At 36.7% G+C, this 20,495-nt stretch overlaps 1 protein-coding gene across 1 annotated transcript in view; it reads right to left on the bottom strand.

The window, feature by feature from the left end:
* Positions 1–6,716: 6,716 nt before the first annotated feature.
* Positions 6,717–20,495, bottom strand: part of LOC126187324 (mortality factor 4-like protein 1) — a 131,702-nt gene continuing 117,923 nt past the window's right edge. Inside the window, exons 10-11 of the mRNA XM_049928342.1 lie at positions 15,503–15,587; positions 6,717–7,494 (exon numbers count right to left, since the gene is read on the bottom strand). Coding sequence (XP_049784299.1) covers positions 7,410–7,494; positions 15,503–15,587 — 170 coding nt within the window. The 3' untranslated portion in view covers positions 6,717–7,409. The remainder of the gene's footprint in view (positions 7,495–15,502; positions 15,588–20,495) is intronic.

Genomic DNA, 20,495 nt, shown 5'->3' with positions numbered 1-20,495 from the left:
CATAAAAAGCACCCTCTGGTACTACATTCATTAATATTCCCCCATAGGGAAGTTCACAAAAAAATATTTTCTGCAGAAAAAACTTAATATTTCTTGTTAATAAATTAAAAAAAGTATTTCTTAAAAACTATAAAATGGATAAAGTAGATTTTAGTACAGTTGACTCTATTAGCATCAAGTCACATATAAAAATATTAAGGTTCTGCATCAAATAGCTTTTTTCAGAAATGGGTCAAATACTTGCCTAAATTAACATGGGTTAGACAGGCAGGGTGTGGTCACCTTAAAACTGTGATTCATCGTGCTTCTCAAACATCCATTACTAATGCCTGGATCAGCTTGTGGTAGAATGACAAGTGCTAGTCTGCAATTAGGTGAAGACATGAGACTTAGTATGGTACAAATGCCAACCAAATCTCACAGCCTTTCAGAACACGAGTGCAAAAGTGTAGAGAACAACAGAGAAATACAGAGACTTCATGGTAGGTGATTATGTATGTAATGAATCATTACTCCATGAAAAGTATTAATAATTTTTACTTATGGACCGTCTGACAGCAACTGAATAAAACACAATTTTAGTGCCATACGCGTTTCGCCTTTATTTTCTGCAAGGCATCATCAGTGGCCTGGAATATGTACATATGTTAGCTATTTTATTTACATTTTGTCATTGTGCCTATAGGTTATAAACAGTTCTGGTGGTTGGTATTTCCTATTAAGTAGTAATGTTTTGAACTGTACTTACAGGTTGCGTGGACAATTTCTTACATATTACACTCCTGTTGCATTTTTGGTGTTGTTCTTCTTCTTATGAACGCCAATTTGCGGTTTTTTTCGCCATTCCACAACACTATGCACAGAACGCTTGTTTTAAAGCAATGTTTTGGTTTCTGTTGACGAGTGACGACTGTCAAATGTTTTTGCCAAAGATCGAATGTTATTGCCAAACTTATGAGTGTAACTATTGAAGTATCTGTGGTCTGTTCGTGTATGCATTTGTGTGTGTGTGTGTGTGTGTGTGTGTGTGTGTGTGTGTGTGTGTGTGTGTGTGTGTCCAGATGATGTGGGGAGAATTCTCTTTCTTTTTTTTTGTTTTTTTATTATTTTTTGTTTTATGTTATCATTTCCTTTACTAAGTGTAGTAGGGAGCCTGTGCTGATGTGTGTTTGTTCATTTATCACATGTTTGTTTTCTGCTATGGCTTTCTGGATGTGGAAGTTTTGTTGCATTTGTATAAGATGTTTGTCATGGTTGCTTATTCTCATTATTTTCATTTCTTGTTCCATGTTTGTAGGATGATGGTTGTAGTGTTTTAAATGCTCTGCAAATGTGGAATGGTTTGTTTCATACTTCCAACATCTGATATGTTCTTTGTATCTTGTTTGAAAATTCCTGCATGTCATGCCTATGTATACTGCATCACAACTTTGACATTCAAGTATATATATTCCTGATTGTTGGAATTTGTCTCTCTTAGTAGCTGGCTGGCTTAGGTGTGATTGAAGGGTTTGCCCAGGCTTAATGCTATTTTGAAGCCCTGTTTCTTTAGGATGTTTGCAACTCTGTGTGTTAGTTTATGTGTGTAGGTCATGGTGTACCATCTGGTTCTTTTCTGTGTGGTGTTATCATTGTGTGTGTTTGTTGAGTGTGTTTGTAAGTTTTCAGCTTGTGAGTTCTTTTGTATTGTGGAACTGTTGTGTTTGTTTTTTATTTGTGTTTTTATTTTTTGATTGAGCTTGTGTACCACGTGTGTGTCATACCCGTTGTTCCTAGCTATTTGTATGATTGTACTCATTTCTTGTTCATAGTTTCTCGTGCTGAGTGGGATTCTGTTTAATCTATGTAACATGTGTCTTAGTGCTGCAGGTTTCTGGCTGTGGGGGTGGTTGGATGTGGAATGTATTATTGTGTCTGAGGCTGTTGGTTTTCTAAAGATGTTAAATGTATGTTTACCATTTTCTTTTTTAATTGTAATGTCAAGAAAATTTATTTGATTTTCTTTTTCAAGTGTGAATTTTATGTTCTGATGAGCTTTGTTTATTTCTGAATGGAGTTCATCTATTTTTTCACTTGGCTCATCTACCAGACAAATAATGTCATCCATGTATCTGTACCAATATATGATTTTGAAACTTTCATTTGTGGTTATCTTATCAAATATCTGATTTTCTAGGTGACTGATGAAAATGTTTGCTAGGGTTCCTGATATTGGGGATCCCATGGGCAGTCCATCAGTTTGTAGATAATATTCTATCTCAAACTGAAAATAGTTTTGTTCAGTTGTCAGTCTGAGCATATCTGTTATTTCGTTTATTGCGTCTGTGGTGAGGTTGCTGTGGGATGAGAGATTTTGTTCTATGATTTCTATTGTTTCTGTGATAGGAATGGAGGTATACATATTTTCTATATCGAATGAAATCAGTGATGCTGTGTGTGGTACCTGTATGTTCTGTATGTTTTCTATTAGGTTTCTTGTGTTTATCACTATTCTGTTGTTTTGTACTTTATAGTGTTTTGTAACTAACTTTTGGAGGTGTTTGGCTATGCGGTATGTTGGGGCTTGCTTGAAGTTGATAACAGCTCTCATTGGCATTCCGTCTTTATGTAGAACATACAGGTACCACACACAGCATCACTGATTTCATTCGATATAGAAAATATGTATACCTCCATTCCTATCACAGAAACAATAGAAATCATAGAACAAAATCTCTCATCCCACAGCAACCTCACCACAGACGCAATAAAAGAAATAACAGATATGCTCAGACTGACAACTGAACAAAACTATTTTCAGTTTGAGAAAGAATATTATCTACAAACTGATGGACTGCCCATGGGATCCCCAATATCAGGAACACTAGCAAACATTTTCATCAGTCACCTAGAAAATCAGATATTTGATAAGAAAACCACAAATGAAAGTTTCAAAATCATATATTGGTACAGATACGTGGATGACATTTGTCTGGTAGATGAGCCAAGTGAAAAAATAGATGAACTCCATTCAGAAATAAACAAAGCACATCAGAACATAAAATTCACACTTGAAAAAGAAAATCAAATAAATTTTCTTGACATTACAATTAAAAAAGAAAATGGTAAACATACATTTAACATCTTTAGAAAACCAACAGCCACAGACACAATTCTACCTCCTAGGTATATCTCGCGAAGAGACCATGAGGATAAAATCAGAGAGATTAGAGCCCACACAGAGGCATACCGACAATCCTTCTTTCCACGAACAATACGAGACTGGAATAGAAGGGAGAACCGATAGAGGTACTGAAGGTACCCTCCGCAACACACCGTCAGGTGGCTTGCGGAGTATGGATGTAGATGTAGATGTAGAATACATTCCACATCCAACCACCCCCACAGCCAGAAACTTGCAGCACTAAGACACATGTTACATAGATTAAACAGAATCCCACTCAGCAAGAGAAACTATGAACAAGAAATGAGTACAATCATACAAATAGCTAGGAACAACGGGTATGACACACATGTGGTACACAAGTTCAAACAAAAAATAAAAACACAAATAAAAAACAAACACAACAGTTCCACAATACAAAAGAACTCACAAGCTGAAAACTTACAAACACACTCAACAAACACACACAATGATAACACCACACAGAAAAGAACCAGATGGTACACCATGACCTACACACATAAACTAACACACAGAGTTGCAAACATCCTAAAGAGACAGGGCTTCAAAATAGCATTAAGCCTGGGCAAACCCTTCAATCACACCTAAGCCAGCCAGCTACCAAGAGAGACAAATTCCAACAATCAGGAATATATAAACTTGAATGTCAAAGTTGTGATGCAGTATACATAGGCATGACATGCAGGAATTTTCAAACAAGATACAAAGAACATATCAGATGTTGGAAGTATGAAACAAACCATTCCACATTTGCAGAGCATTTAAAACACTACAACCATCATCCTACAAACATGGAACAAGAAATGAAAATAATAAGAATAAGCAACCATGACAAACATCTTATACAAATGCAAGAAAACTTCCACATCCAGAAAGCCATAGCAGAAAACAAACATGTGATAAATGAACAAACACACATCAGCACAGGCTCCCTACTACACTTAGTAAAGGAAATGATAACATAAAACAAAAAATAATAAAAAAACAAAAAAAGAAAGAGAATTCTCCCCACATCATCTGGACACACACACACACACACACACACACACACACACACACAAATGCATACGCGAACAGACCACAGATACTTCAATAGTTACACTCATAAGTTTGGCAATAACATTCGATCTTTGGCAAAAACATTTGACTGTCGTCACTCGTCAACAGAAACCAAAACATTGCTTTAAAACAAGCGTTCTGTGCATAGTGTTGTGGAATGGCGAAAAAACTGCAAATTGGCGTTCATAAGAAGAAGAACAACACCAAAAATGCAACAGGAGTGTAATATGTAGGAAATTGTCCACGCAACCTGTAAGTACAGTTCAAAACATTACTACTTAATAGGAAATACCAACCACCAGAACTGTTTATAACCTATAGGCACAATGACAAAAATGTAAATAAAATAGCTAACATATGTACATATTCCAGGCCACTGATGATGCCTTGCAGAAAATAAAGGCGAAACGCGTATGGCACTAAAATTGTGTTTTATTCAGTTGCTGTCAGACTGTCCATAAGTAAAAATTATTAATATACCGTAATATTACACGCAACTGAGGAAGACAGGACTATAAAAGTTGAAGATGTCCATGAAAAGTACTGGACACCATGAGGGAGAATTCTGGCTGACATAGCAGGTAACCAGCAACTGTTGTTGTGAAACAGGGATATTGTCTAACAATATTTGAAGACAAGGGCAGGATGTTTCTTTTCATTCTGCAGCACATAAACTAGTTTGTGCGGCCACCATGTGTTAATGGAGGACAATTTGGACTACCATTGCAACAGTCTTTCACCCAGTGGGAGACAGAGTCAACATTGTTTGAGGCTAGCAAAATTGTTCCTGGATATGACTCAATAAAATACAACTTCTTGTAAAGTAATGCAGAAGAATCCTCTTCGCATTTTTTAATGAAATTTTGCTGATTGTATATTTTCACCACTTGTGGAATGAAGCAATCATGCTCCCTCTCCTGAAACCAGGGAACGACTGAACACTACTTAGTAATTATGTTAGTGCTGCCGACATTAAATATATAGAAAAGTTGCTGGAGTACAATGTCAACTGATATCATACTTTGGTTCTAGAAGCTAGGAAGATAGTTCCTTTCAGCGTAAGTGGAGGAGGTATTACTCAGCCCTTGACTATATCCTTAAACATAAATTGATATCTTCATATTTGCTGTTCCTTTCTACATAATTTTCCAGGTATTCTGCAAAGATACAACGCCAGACAGAAGTGGGAAAAAGAATGGCGTCCCTAAGGATCAGTTTTAAATATTAAAATGTCTGCTACAGCAATTCTTGAAATCGACTCAGCAGTACAACCTATGGTGCAGTATTAATTGATTACAGATGATTGATATTTTATGCTCCTCCTCCAGCATTACAAAGGCTACATCTGCTACAGCTTATGCTAAACGATTAATGGAAAATCTCATATAAAGATGTGAAACAAATACTAACAGAGAGATAGAGGGGCTGGCCAGTACTTACCTCAGCTCAGTACAGCCGATAGATACACATAAAACAGAACCGAAAATTTACATTCCTAGCTTTCGGAACAAATGTTCCTTCATCAGGGAGGAGAGAGGGGAAAGAAAGGGAAGAAGGGAAAGGACATTCAGTTACTCACAACCCAGGCTATGAAGCAACAGGGAAAGGAAAATAAGGAGGGTAGCAAGGATGGAGGCATGGTTGTCAGAGGGTAAAACACTGAAGAAGAGAAAGTGTTAAGATGACAGACGTAAGTGATAGCTAACAAAAGGGACAAAACAATGAAGGATGTGGACCATATAGGTGATCTAAACGATTAATGGAAAATCTCATATAAAGATGTGAAACAAATACTAACAGAGAGATAGAGAGGCTGGCCAGTACTTACCTCAGCTCAGTACAGCCGATAGATACACATAAAACAGAACCGAAAATTTACATTCCTAGCTTTCGGAACAAATGTTCCTTCATCAGGGAGGAGAGAGGGGAAAGAAAGGGAAGAAGGGAAAGGACATTCAGTTACTCACAACCCAGGCTATGAAGCAACAGGGAAAGGAAAATAGGGAGGGTAGCAAGCCCTCTGACAACCATGCCTCCATCAAGAATAATGGTTTTTACTGCACCACCATATGGCTTTCAAAAGGTGGCAAAATCTCAAGCATGTACACTGTCTGAAGATTTATGAATTTTACTGATTCTGAGCCAGACATAGTGAACGAGTACATATTTTACAAATGATTCTATCTTGTGTAAGTACCAGAATTTGTAACAGTGGCCTATCATTTTTAACTGAGGCACAATTCCACTATGAACCACAAATTCATGAAAATGTGAATTTCTTCTGTTCAATCAGCCTTTGGGATGTATAAAAATTTAATCATTGTTGCTTACAATCCCTGACAAATGTGAATAAAAATCATATCTATCTGAAAACAAGGCAGAATGAAACTGTTTATATTAAAAATTTATATGACAGGAAGAAAGTAAGGTTTTATTTTAACTAGTAACTTACTTTTGGAATAAAACACACAACTTTTTCCACCAGAAAGTCCTCGCTTTCTGTAAGTCCATCTTTTATTGCAAAATAATGAAAGCCAGAAAGAAACAACAGTCTCAAACCGATTTTTAGTGGAAAGTAAGCACAGACAATATATATATATATATACTTGTAACTTCTAAACAGCAACTGCAAAAGGAGTTACAATTTCTCTGCTGTAACATGTACATTTTGCAATCAGAATACATACACACAATCAAAAGACCAATTGAATATGTTCTCATAAAACATACTCAACAGAAACACAATGAATAATGAAGCATCATCAAATATGCATGTGAGCGTACAATACAACTGCAATCAGATTACTGAAATGGCAAATATATTAATGAGAATTCAGATCATTGTAAATCTCTATTAAACAAATATTGGTATTTTCTTATTCTACTGGATGTTCAGATACATCCTTGTGCAATGTGGTGGTATCCATACAACTGTTTCCACTATTTTAACACATACAAGGTCTCAAACTGTTTTTTGGCAGTCAACTTATTAAACCATGAGAAATACAGACCCCCAAATACAATGTGATTGTTATTTGGATACAGTGTTTACAAAAATTGCCTTAGCAGAATGCACAGTCAGTCTTAAACTCTAAATACTGTGACAAACTACAAGCTAACACTTATAAACACGCAAGAAAGAATAAAAAATACTTATGAGAGGCAATCACACAGCTTTTCTGTGATACTCAGGTGCTGCAATGTGGTAATCCTGTACAGCTTGTAGTGATGAGTAATTTTTATGTAAGAATCTGAAACAAGCAAAATCTGGTAATTAATTTTGTTGTCTTTTTTGATATTGTATGTAGTTTACACTACAAATTATTAATAAAAATGTGCAATTCACTGTCCATTCTATATTGATTAACCGAGGTAATTCTGTAAAAAACTGTGGCCCAAGTTGCAATAAAGTTACGTCATCAGCCTCTTTGAGAAGATCTCATATAATATTTTTAAGACAAAATTCCACACACACATTGCAATAGCCTTCTCATATGGGAAAAGTAAGGAACAGATTAACATCTGTACATACCCTGCAAATACACTTTATTGACACCACAAAAGTCATTATACCTTCATGAACATCTCAATAAGAGAAATGTTTATGGAAGAGGTTGTAACATCCCCCCCCCCCCCCCCAAAGCATTACTATAATATTCGATACCCGGAATTTGTAGTCGGGTATCAGTACTTTCTGTTACACAAAGAATAAAAATCATGCCACTATGGCACCTTTTCCTGTCCAAACTCTTTGCCTTTACAAATGTCTGCTTGTGTCTGTGTACGTGCGGATGGATATGTGTGTGTGTGCGCGAGTGCATACCTGTCCTTTTTCCCCCCTAAGTTAAGTCTTTCCGCTCCTGGGATTGGAATGACTCCTTACCCTCTCCCTTAAAACCCACATCCTTTCGTCTTTCCCTCTCCTTCCCTCTTTCCTGATGAAGCAACTGTTGGTTGCGAAAGCTTGAATTTTGTGTGTATGTTTGTGTGTCTATCAACATGCTAGTGCTTTCGTTTGGTAAGTTACATCATCTTTGTTTTTAGATATATTTTTCCCACGTGGAATGTTTCCCTCTATTATATTTATAACATAATAATCACTATGCGCCATCAACATTTACTCAGCACTATAATAATCCGTATGTAATTCATTTGATTAGAAGTAGTTATAAATGTTAGCATCGTTATTACTTTCGTTAATTAACTGCAATTAGATCTCGAAAGTTCAGTTTGGAAAACGTTATTGTAAATGGATCAAAAAGCAAGAACCAAATTTAAATTCACGTAATTTCAAGTGATATGTAATTTCAAACCCAAATTTGTAAACCAGAATTAATACCATTACTAAAATAATTAACTGATCATTGTTAGCACATGTAATTAACTCCATTAATTACATTTGGATGCATATTTCAAAGTTATGAGCCATTCAAGAGGTTAAACAACTTGTGTATATATTACGTAAATGTTAGCAATATTTCCCGATCGATAATTGATTTGTATTTATTAAATTAATGAAATGCATTATTGTAGGAAAGTCATATTTAATTTTCAATCTTAAATTGTACAATTTCTAACCTAAAGCTCATCTGTAATGAACTAATACTTTATCCTGTAAGTAATCTGATTGTCAACCTTTCGTATATTTGTAACTTTTAATTTCACGATGGTGTAATAATTGAAGTAATGAACACTCATTGCTTGGAATATGTATAAGCAAACACGGCAATGCAGCATCAGTTCACCTAGGGGTTCACTTTGTAGTCTTTTCAGTCAGTAAGTCAGTCTGTCAGCTGTTGGATTGTCAAAGAGACTATATGTGAAGTTTGATGTATTTTGCAATGACTTTGGAAAAATGTTATCGTCAACAAATAAACAACCACAAATTGTATGACCTGGAGTTTTAATTAGAAGGAATCACCAGCTACCCGACTCAGGCAAATTACAAGACAAGTACAACAAAAATACTTTGTTATGGATCGCCCTTACTTACGTCCACTACAGGTGCAAATATATAAATAACTACCGTATTTACTCGAATCTAAGCCGCACTCGAATCTAAGCCGAACCTGAAAAATGAGACTCGAAATAAAGGAAAAAAAAATTCCCAAATCTAAGCCGCACCTGAAATTTGAGACTCGAAATTCAAGGGAAGAGAAAAGTTTTAGGCCGCACCTCCAAATCGAAACAAAGATGGTTCATTGTAATATGAGACACAATTTAGGTCGAATGAATGACGATACAGCTACAGTAGTTTGGTTCGAGTCGAAAGCTTAGCAGTTAAGCTTTACCAGGTAGCCATTGCTATGCGTCAGGCGCTCCGTCCGTATTTATACGGATACCCTTCCTTTTTCACGTGCTTCGTCTGGTTTGAATCGATTGCTTATTTTGCTTTAATCTGATAAGTGCCGTTTTCTATGTTATAGGTGTTTACGTCAGTCACTCTAAGCTGAAAATGCATTACTATACTGTGTCATGCATTGTTTGACGCATTCGATAGTGCATGTTTACGGCCTGTCGCTGCTCGCGGCTTGGCTTGCTTTTGTGCGCGCTACCGCCGCCTACAATTAAAAAAAGAGAGGAATCGTCTCATTAGCGAAACAATGGCAAGAGACTGCTATTTGTTGTTACTTACACTGCTGCTTTCTTTGATAATGATCAACAAGAACCAAATAATAGACTGCGTATGATAGAACATGTTCTGAACGAGAGTTTAGTGAAAATTTTTCTCCGTTTGAAACTCTTTGCGGCCGCTTCTTTAGTACATCAAATTCTGCACAGAAATTAGTCATCTTAGATTTAAAAATCTAGTCAGTTGCCGTGCTTCATTTCCGACTGTATCACTATTAGGCATGAGAGTAATACGAATATAAACATGACACGATACGTATATTCTTCCGCGTTTGCTGTTGTCTCACTCTAGTTTCGTAGTTTATTTGGCAGACAGGATTTAAATGAGATAGAAGCAAACACGAAAGAATACATGGCAAAATGTTTATATTCGTATTATTCTTATGGTGAAGAGAATACTGCATGTGATTCACATTTCATCAGGTTCCTATTAGCAACCATCTATTCTCACAGGTAGGAAAAAATTCAGAAAGTAGAGTTGGCCATATTGATAAAAATCCCAGTATTATCAGTCGGATTTTCGTAGTACATTGAAATTCGAAGATGAACAATACGGAATTTGTATTTACTTCGTTGGATAATGTATGAAAAAGCAGTGGTCGATACTCGGGCGGAGAAAAAAAACTCATCTTCCAATTTTTTTTTTATTTTATTTACTGACGCAGAGGTTTTGGCACCAGTATTTATCTTTGTGCGTACAAAGGATGCCTGTGTAGCGCTACATATATTCGACGGCAGAAGTTAGTTGTGGCGGCACCTATCAACATTTTTCAGAACTTCCGCTTGCTTTGCACTCGATTCTAAGCCGCAGGCGGTTTTTTGGATTACAAAAACCGGAAAAAAAGTGCGGCTTAGATTCGAGTAAATACGGTATATTAACGCACCGGTAAATAAATCATATGCATTCATAAAGTAAGGGAGATGTCATAAGGTTTCAGAAGTGTAGAAATATTTACAGAAATTCACTGTGTTGCATAAACATCAGCTGCATAATTAAATTTTACCTGTAAATTTTTTTGTGAATAAAACTGTCTAGATCACTTAATATACAAGATGTCATTGACTGGTTTCGTCATAGAGTAGGTATGGATGTGCCAAAGATGAATGACCAATAGCTGTGAAGCATGAAGCCTTCTCAATCAAATGTCACATCTGTGGTGTCTAATGACAGATCAGTGTGGCCATAGTCATCATTTGTGTTAAGAGCTGATGTTTTGTTTTGCCAGAAAAATGATAAGTGTAATAATAGAGCAAGAAATTGTTGCGAAGTTCCACATGAAACTTGGAAAAACTGCTACTGAAACCAATCTCTTACTGAAATAAGTGTATGGTGAAAACTTGTTTGTCATGTCCGCAATTTTTTAAATGGTTTGAAAGATGGCCGAGAAGACGTTGAAGATGAAACACACCTCGGACACCTTTCAGTATCAAAAATGGATGAAAATATTGAAAAAGTACGTAATATGATTTGATCTGACTGTTATTGAGTATTCAATTGATTGCTGAGACTGTAGGAATTGAGAAGAATGTGTACGGCAAATTTTACGTAATGAGAAAAGTGTAAGCAAAACTAGTGCTGAAAATTATCACAAGTAAAGAAAAAGAAGCTCGTGACATTGTTTTTACTGCCATTTTGAATACCACTGAAAATGATCCTAATTTCTTGGAAAAAGTGATTACATGGGATAAATCTTGGCTTTTCACTTATGGTCCAGTTACTAAGTGCCAAATCAAGCTTCACCAAGAGTAAAAAGGGTTTGAATCAGCAAATCAATGTTCAAAGTGATGATGATGTCTAATCATCATCATGAATTTTGACTAATTAAATAAGAAACTTTTCCGTGGGAACATGTAGTTACTTTCCACCCTAATGACTATTGTAACCCCTTCAGATGTGTACATTACTGGGAAACAAAAGCACTGAGAGGTTGCATTGATTTATTTAAAAAGTTAATCCAAAATGGCATGGCTTGTAAATCGAGAACACTGTGTTGAAGCATGCCACTGCAGAAGATTCCAAGGACACATGTTGATCCACAACCATTGACTAGCTGCACACAACTCAAAGATACTGAGATGAGCATAATGTTAGATACATACATTTCTCAACAGAATTCCAAATGCTAAAGAAAATGAAGTGACTTAAGGAGAAAAGCAAGGGGTCTTATAATTTTGTTTAATTTATTATGTTTTATCACTCAAGACTTTCTCCTTAATAGCTGCAGGTTCCATCTGAGATTTTCTTTTATTTTGCCACAATACAAACCTCCAACATCTTTTGTTATTTACACCAATATGCCTGACAACACAAAAAGTGGCAGTGAGAATCAAAACCAGTGTCGAAGACTGGTGCAAATGAAATGCAACATGCAATTTTTTTTTCACATATGTGGAAGAGGAATAATTACTTGAAATATTATGAAAAACCGGTCCTGTCTGTGTTATAGACCTTTTCTGTGAAGAGAGAGAAACTTTTCTGAAGGACACAAAGGGTGAGAGTGTGTTATTAGCTATTTGTACACTATCAAGCTCCTTAACAACATTGTTTTTGATTATCACTGTAACTGAATGGTGAAAATGCAGGCTTTCTTTGTCAAGGGGCAGAAGTTTGATTCTATGTTAAATTGCAACAGTTCATTTCTTTTTCTTCCAGACACAGACCACAAGGAAAATATCCCTCTATTCTGATGACACACACTTAATTTTCACAACAGAAGTGAAAGTTTTTAGATTGTCAGTCAGCGAGCATCACATGTGGTAGCAAGTACTATAAAACTGGCAGCAACACTTATTCTTAGCAAGCACATATGAAATTACTCTGACTTTTGAAATAATAATAATAATAATAATAATAAATTAACTCCATTACAATCTAGCAGAATGGCAAAATTGTCAAAAGCTGATTACTCAGTCTGTGGTTTCCTTATGTTCGTGAACATTTTTGTTTAGACTTTACCAAGACTGTTACTAATATCAAATGAAACAACAAGTTTACTGTTACCAGTTAGTGTTTGTTTATTTTCACAAGACATTTTGAAGGGTTAAACCTGTATCATGAGGTGGAATTATACGCATGGCACATGTGTTGTGCTATGACTTTGGAATAACCTGTGGCATCGTCACTACAGTAGTCAAGAGCTCCTTTTCTTGTCATGATACATCACATCACATACACCATCACTGACAAAGTGCAGTGTTATATGTGATGCATCATTGTCAAGGAAAGATTCCTGTGCCAACTGGAGACAGTGCCACAGGTTATTCCAAGCTCATTACACAACACATGCATGCCATTTTAATCCACATAGTTACAACCTGATGATGGAGAGTTAAACCCTCAAAATTTCTTGTGATAATAAACAATGACTGATAACAATGAAATTGCTGAGTCATTCGGTTTCCTTATGTTGCAGAGAACATAATCCTAACACATTCAGTTCATATTATTGTTCGGATGGTTTCTTTCTGAACTTGTCCCTGACATTTCAATTGGAAATAAATGCCATAAAATATCTAAACACTCTACACAATGTGTACTAAATAAAAACACTTTGACACATGGGATTTTTTCTGCCTTACATTCACTGAAAAATAAACTTGGACTGTATTCATGAAGTTGTGTATGTGCATAATTATTTAAGGTAATCAACTGCCTGAAAGGTGAAAGTAATGACTTGCATTACAGTTAACCAGTAATTATTGCATAAAACAAAGTTCATCTTCTGTTTTATTAAATACTTTTAATTATCTACATGAAATATAAAACAAAAGTACGGGCAAGGATTAGAGTCCACATTGACCAGGTTGGTAAGCATAGACTCTAACTGTTGCACCAGCTGTCCTATTGAACACACTAAAGTACTCAAAATGTGATGACTGTTGATCTCAATTTCTTTGAAAACAAAGGTCTAGTGACCTAAACCATGAATGGACACAAAAGACAGACTGAACTGCTTAACTCCTTGTAGGATACCTTCTCATGTGAAGGAGAATGTTTCTCCTGAGTAATTTATCATGTTAGATGTTACTCCTGTATGTCATGGCAGTATTCTACTGCACTGACTGAAAGCCAAACATGCCAAATTATGTTTCTCTACACACCATTTATTCTACAATAGTCAATGACAGTACACAATTTAAGGCTGGATACCCAAACCACCACACTTTGGGTATTTATACACAGACATGCTGAACTGAAATAAACTTGGCTATGAAGAGGATTACATGAAGCCTTCAACGGCTACAACAACAGATTATTATCAAAAGATCTCTGAAAAAAATTTTGTAGTGGCTCATGTTTCCACTCTCAGACAAGACAGGCACCGTAACTGAAGGCAGCAAACAATAGTCAGAAATGCTTAACTCTGTTTTCCAAAGTTCTGGTACAATAATTCTAGCTTGAAAAATTATAGATGCTGATTAATTAATGATTATGATCACAGTTTATATCGTGCGTGGAGGTCTCAGTAGAAACCAACAAAAGCACATCCAACATATAACATTTAAAGAAATGAAATTTCATTATTTGTTTACAGTGTAACAATATCACTCAGTCACCTGCAAGCAGGGGAAGATCACGATGTCCCACAGGGCAGTCTGATATTTTAACTGAGATTGATATTCTGTTTTCATGAAGACAGTACACGTACAATCCAATTACTGGTTACAACTGTTTCTGTTCCTGCTAAAAAGGTCAAGCTGTCAAACGTGATAGCTGATTTCAACAATGCAGAATTTTTCTAGGTATGAACCTCTGTCCAATCTTTGAAACAGACTTCACCATTCAGTAATTTGGGGGGGGGGGGGGGGGGTGTTCAGTTTAACACATACTACAAATCACAGTGTAACTGAGCATTTCTGATACACAAATCATCGCCAGAGATGAAAGAAGTGATAAGAAACAGAAAAAAATCTGAGGACTGACTGAGAATTGCATTTTAAACCTTCACATTTATTGTCTGACAGCAACATATTCACCAACTATATTGTTTGTCAGTGAGATTAAGATGTGAATAACTATTCCACATCAACCTGACAACTACTACAACGGACAAGGAGAATACACCAAAAATCTTACAGGCTTCCCAGTGTTGACAACAGCTGAAACTATTATTTGCCAATATTTCCACCACAGTTGTGTGTCCATATTCAACATTACTATGTTTTACAGAACATTAATAATTTTTAATTTTCAGTTATCAGTCTATGATCATCTTCCTGACCTTTTTTGTTATTCATACTAAATAACAACGGACTTCTTTCAACTATAACTATTATCATTTATGATGGTGTCACTATAGTGTGCCTTTTGCTTATATTTTATATATACGTACAGTTCTTTAACTACTGACACAATCTTTAGTAAATGTTTCTAATATGACATACACCATCGGCAAATGTTGATTGTGACAAGAAAGCATTACTGAAAACAAAGAAACTAAACAACAGTGACTCACTGTCATGCTTAAAACCACATGCATTATATTTTTCCAAAATGATTTACTAGGAATCACAGTTACTCATTAATATTTTTGTTAACTGTAATTTCTTCGGTAACACCACACAGACCACCTGAAAAATATGATACTACAGTACTTCAATTAATAAGCTTATTAAAATCTGTTTTACCTGAGAAAATCATTGATGTATGCTGTTAACAGAGCAATACTCTTGTCGTCTAGTGGTGTGTACGCCAGCACACTTCCAAGGCGAACTAAAAAATAAAAATTTATATATTTTTCACAAGTAACAACAATTACAACAATGGGATATTCAAGAAAAAGTGTCATTAATTATTTGGATGACAGATTGCTACTCATGTTACAGAAGAGAGCAAACTCAGGAGAACATCTTTTGTATTATAAAGAAGAATTACTTCATCTTTAAAGAGACACACAAAACATTCCTCTTTTAAATTGAAAATCTCAGAACAGGGATGAACTTGGGGGAAAAAATTTCTACAACATTCTGTTCATGTTAGAAGTTGATACAAAATTTAAATGAACAGTTTCTTTCTGTCATTGGCAACAAAGTTCATGATTTCAGTTTCCAGCAATACCACAACTTGCAATGTACTTCTGTTCTGTATGATATGTATGTGGAGAATACTAGGAAAAATGGACTACATATACCTTTTCATGCTTAGTGATAATTGCAATGAAGGTGTTGTTTTTCCCAAGACTTTAGAATCATATTTTCAGCAGTATCAATTTATGATGGTTCAATAACGAGTTATCTGTTATCTTATGGACTTATTTTTATTACTGGTGACTGGAGGGAGGTGTAGAATTCAACTGCGTCATTTTAGATTACAGAAACCTTTGTAATATAATTATATTTCATTGAGAGCAAAACACAATAACTGTTTCACAGAAATTATGTGTATTCATACATGAGAAATGTCTTTGATGATAGGTGGAAGAACTGGGGAACAAATCATAAAATGCAATGAAATCATGGCTCTGAATAATGGCTGTGCACCAAGGAGGGGAAAAACAATCGAAACGAAATAATAAAAAGCAAGAAATTAAAAATTCAAATACAACATTTAAAAAAAATATATAAGGAAGGGTTGAAAAGTAACACATAATAAATTTGTATTGTTGTATTTGTGTGGTTAAAATAGCAGCAGAACGAAAACTCTCAATTTTACGTGTTAGATGATGTGAGGTGGCAGCCCTCTCACAGCAGCAGCATAAAATAATGCTTAAAGACGCCATGTGCAATACATGTAATATAATGACAAACTGTACCCGACACTGCAATTTTATACCCGAGCACTAACAGGGAAGACAATTCATCATATAACAAGTGTAATTAATACACTGTTCTCAATCCTATCGACTCAATAAGGATAAAGCTGATGTAATGAATTAGTATATGTGCCAAGGCTGGGACTTGAACCCGAGTCTCCTGCTTACTAGACAGATACACTATGTGATCAGAAGTATCTGGACACCTGGCTGAAAATAGCTTACAAGTTCGTGGCGCCCTCTGTCGGTAATGCTGGAATTCAATATGGTGTTGGCACACCCTTAGCCTTGATTATGGCTTCCACTCTTGCAGGCATATGTTCCATAAGGTGCTGGAAGCTTTCTTGGGGAATGGCAGCCCATTCTTCATGGAGTGCTGCACTGAACAGAGGTGTCAATGTCAGTCAGTGAGACCTGGCATAAAGTCGGCATTCCAAAACATCCCAAATGTGTTCTATAGGATTCAGGTCAGGATTCTGTGCAGGCCAGTCCATTACAGGGATGTTATTGTTGTCTATTCACTCCGCCACAGGCTGTGCATTATGAACAGGTGCTCGATCGTGTTGAAAGAGCAGTCGCCACCCTAAATTGCTCTTCAACAGTGGGAAGTAAGAAGGCGCTTAAAACATCAGTGTAGGCCTGTGCTGTGATAGTGCCATGCAAAACAACAATGGGTGCAAGACCCCTCCATGAAAAACATGACCACACCATAACACCACCACCTCCGAATCTTACTGTTGGCTCTACACACGTTGGCAGATTATGTTCACCAGCCATTCGCCATATCCACACGCTGCCATCGGATCGCCACATTGTGTACCATGATTCGTCACTCCACATAACGTTTTTCCACTGCTCAATCCTCCAATGTTTACGCTCCTTACACAAGTGCGGCGTCGTTTGGCATTTACCTGCTCGACCACAAAATCCAAGTTTACTCACCTCCCGCCTAACTGTCATAGTACTTGCACTGGATCCTGTTGCAGTTTGGAATGCCTGAATGATGGTCTGGATAGATGTCTGTCTATTAGACATTACAACCCTCTTCAACTGTCGGTGGTCTCTGTCAGTTAACAGACGAGTTCACCTGTACGCTTCTGTGCTGTACATGCCCCTTCATGTTTCCGTTTCACTATCACATTGGGAAACAGTGGACCTAGGGAGGTTTAGGAGTGTGGAAATCTTGCGTACAGCCATATGACAAGTGACATGCAATCACCTGACCACGTTCCAAGTCCGTGAGTTCTGCGGAGCGCCCCATTCTGCTCTCTCACGATGTCTATTGACTACTGAGGTCACTGATATTGAGTACCTGGCAGTAGGTGGCAGCACAATGCATCTAATATGAAAAACGTACGTTTTTGGGAGTGTCCGGAAACATTTGATCACATAGTGTATGTTATCCACTACACCTCAGTTGGCATTCTGGCTAACACAGCTCCACCACCAACTGTCCTAGTCCAATGCCCTCCCTAACACAAACTCCAATTCACACCTCAGTCCATCTTGATTTTTTCCTCCTTAAATAATCAGTATTGCCAAGGCTCTCCAACACTGGAACAGCACCCCAGGGGGAAATCTTGCCTGTACCTCAGGTGTAGGTGATCTATCAATTTGATGGAATTACACTTTCCTGGAGACATAGTATGTTTATTATTTATGTTTGTTAGTGTTATAAGGCAATTCATGTCACCAATGATGCTAGAGCTGTTTCACATGGAGAGTGAGGGCAATGTGACAGGGCTGGATCTTTACACATGCGGCAACTTCAGCTAGGTTGGAAATCACTAAGATTTATATGATAACCATCATCTGTGAGAGGATGGAAACCCATTTGTCATAATAAGCAGTGTACATTATTATTATTATTATTATTATTATTATTAACTGAATTACTGCCCTGTAACTAACCCGTAAAAAAGCTAATTATGTAAAGTTGATTATGTACAAACCGATTATAACCGAAGTCTCAGTTTCAAAATGCTGTAAAAAAATAACTACAACTCAGAACAACATCAAACTTGAACGGAATATTATCAAAGATAGGGGACATGTTACGGAAGCAAAAACAAATTTACAAAAATTTTACTGGTAGATGGCACTATATTGGTAGAATATGCAAAATAAATGACATGGGGTACACAGCTGTTCCTCAGTTTGCATTTGAGATGCTTGTCATGACTGTAATGCAGGATCGTGCACTGCTGATAATTCTCTTTTATGAGAACAGTGACTGTGCACTGTTAGCTCTCCAGAAGTTCCGGATGCACAAGGGTACGAAAAAAGGGGTTGCTCTGATGTCTGCCATTGGCCTGGAGAAAATGATTATGTAATTTGAAAAGACAGGTTCTTTTGAAGTGTAATATGGCAGAGGAAGGAAAACAACAGATCCAACACCAGTAGAAGATGTGTCCACAGCACTGCTTGAGGAATCGAGCAGCGGTATGCAAATATGCAGTGCAAGGGAAATTGCCCCAACTCTGGACATGTCTGTGACCTGACAATGTTGTTCATTGTAGGGCCTCCCCCCCCCCCCCCCCCCCGACCTCCAGAGAGACGGGTCCTGTGATCTGTACCATCACTGGTAGATACTATTAAGAGTCTTTTTCGCACCAACATCATTCCAATCCTCCAACAATGTGGATATGTGGGTAGGATTATTTTTATGCAAGATGGCACTCTTCTGCACAATGAGCAGCTTGTAAAGTAGCACCTGCTGCAGAGGCATTTTGGTAATGCTAGAATTCTCAGCCATAATTTCCTTACAGCCTGGCTTATCTTAATCTGTGTGACTTCTGGCTGTGGGTGTTATCTGAAAAATGTCACATTCAGTGCTCTGATTACTAGCATACTTGTACTGAAAGCACACATTGTGCAACACATTCTGGACATGACCTCTGAGAAACTCTGGTCATTGTGGATCATGCCGTTTCTCGATTCTAACTTGTGGTAGAAAACAGTGAACAGCATGTTGAACAGTTCTCGCACCAGTCTCATGACAACTGTAAACCCATTGTTACTTTTTACACAGTCTTCTGGTCTCACGACAATTAAAAACCTATTTTTCCCATCCAATGTGATACAACCTTGCTGTGGTGGATGGCTTTACGTAACTAACAAGGCCACAGCTGTTGTATGCCAAACTTGTGTGGTCATGCATTCTGCACAGTATGATTGGTTTAGTGTGCAATTCACGCTATAGTCATTGCATTGCATTTCATCTGTCCACTGCAACTGAACTCATTAACATTATGATGTTTACAGCGATGTTCAGTGGGACATTTTTCGTTGAATTTTTTTGTTTCCTTAATGTTTCCCCCTTCTTCAATAATATTCCATTGAAATTTTGCATAATTCTGAGCAATGCTTCATTTATTTACAGCTTTCATTCTGAACAATGGATCATTTTTTTGGAACTTGAACTATACTTACAATCACTCTGTATTTAGTCAATCAGTAGGCACCAACAGTGGTATCAAGTTGATAAACTGATATTGTAAATAATTTGTGCAATCACGTGAGTGCTGAACTCTTTCAACAATATGCCAGAATTGAAAATGAGATGAGAATTTAAATTCTTTGAAAAAGAAGAAATGAGTTTGACTGCTTGTTGAAAATAATTTACTAAAGGAAAGTCACACACAAATGTGAATAGGTTTTCTGGTATAATTACATACTGGAGGGAACCCCTTGTATCCAATTAAGTTTGCTCAGAGTACAAGAGCAACACCCCTCAGAAATAATATAAACAAATACAAACTTGTTGATAATCTACAATATCAATAAGCACAATCAGTTTCACCTGAATACGGATCAGTGTAACAGGCACACCATATTTTTACAAAGCTGAGGGAAAATTCATGTAAAAA

This window comes from Schistocerca cancellata, chromosome 5 (assembly GCF_023864275.1).
Source record: "Schistocerca cancellata isolate TAMUIC-IGC-003103 chromosome 5, iqSchCanc2.1, whole genome shotgun sequence".
In the NCBI taxonomy this organism is placed as follows: domain Eukaryota; kingdom Metazoa; phylum Arthropoda; class Insecta; order Orthoptera; family Acrididae; genus Schistocerca; species Schistocerca cancellata.
Note: the sequence above shows the minus strand (reverse complement) of the source record. Positions and strands in the feature narration are given on the sequence as shown.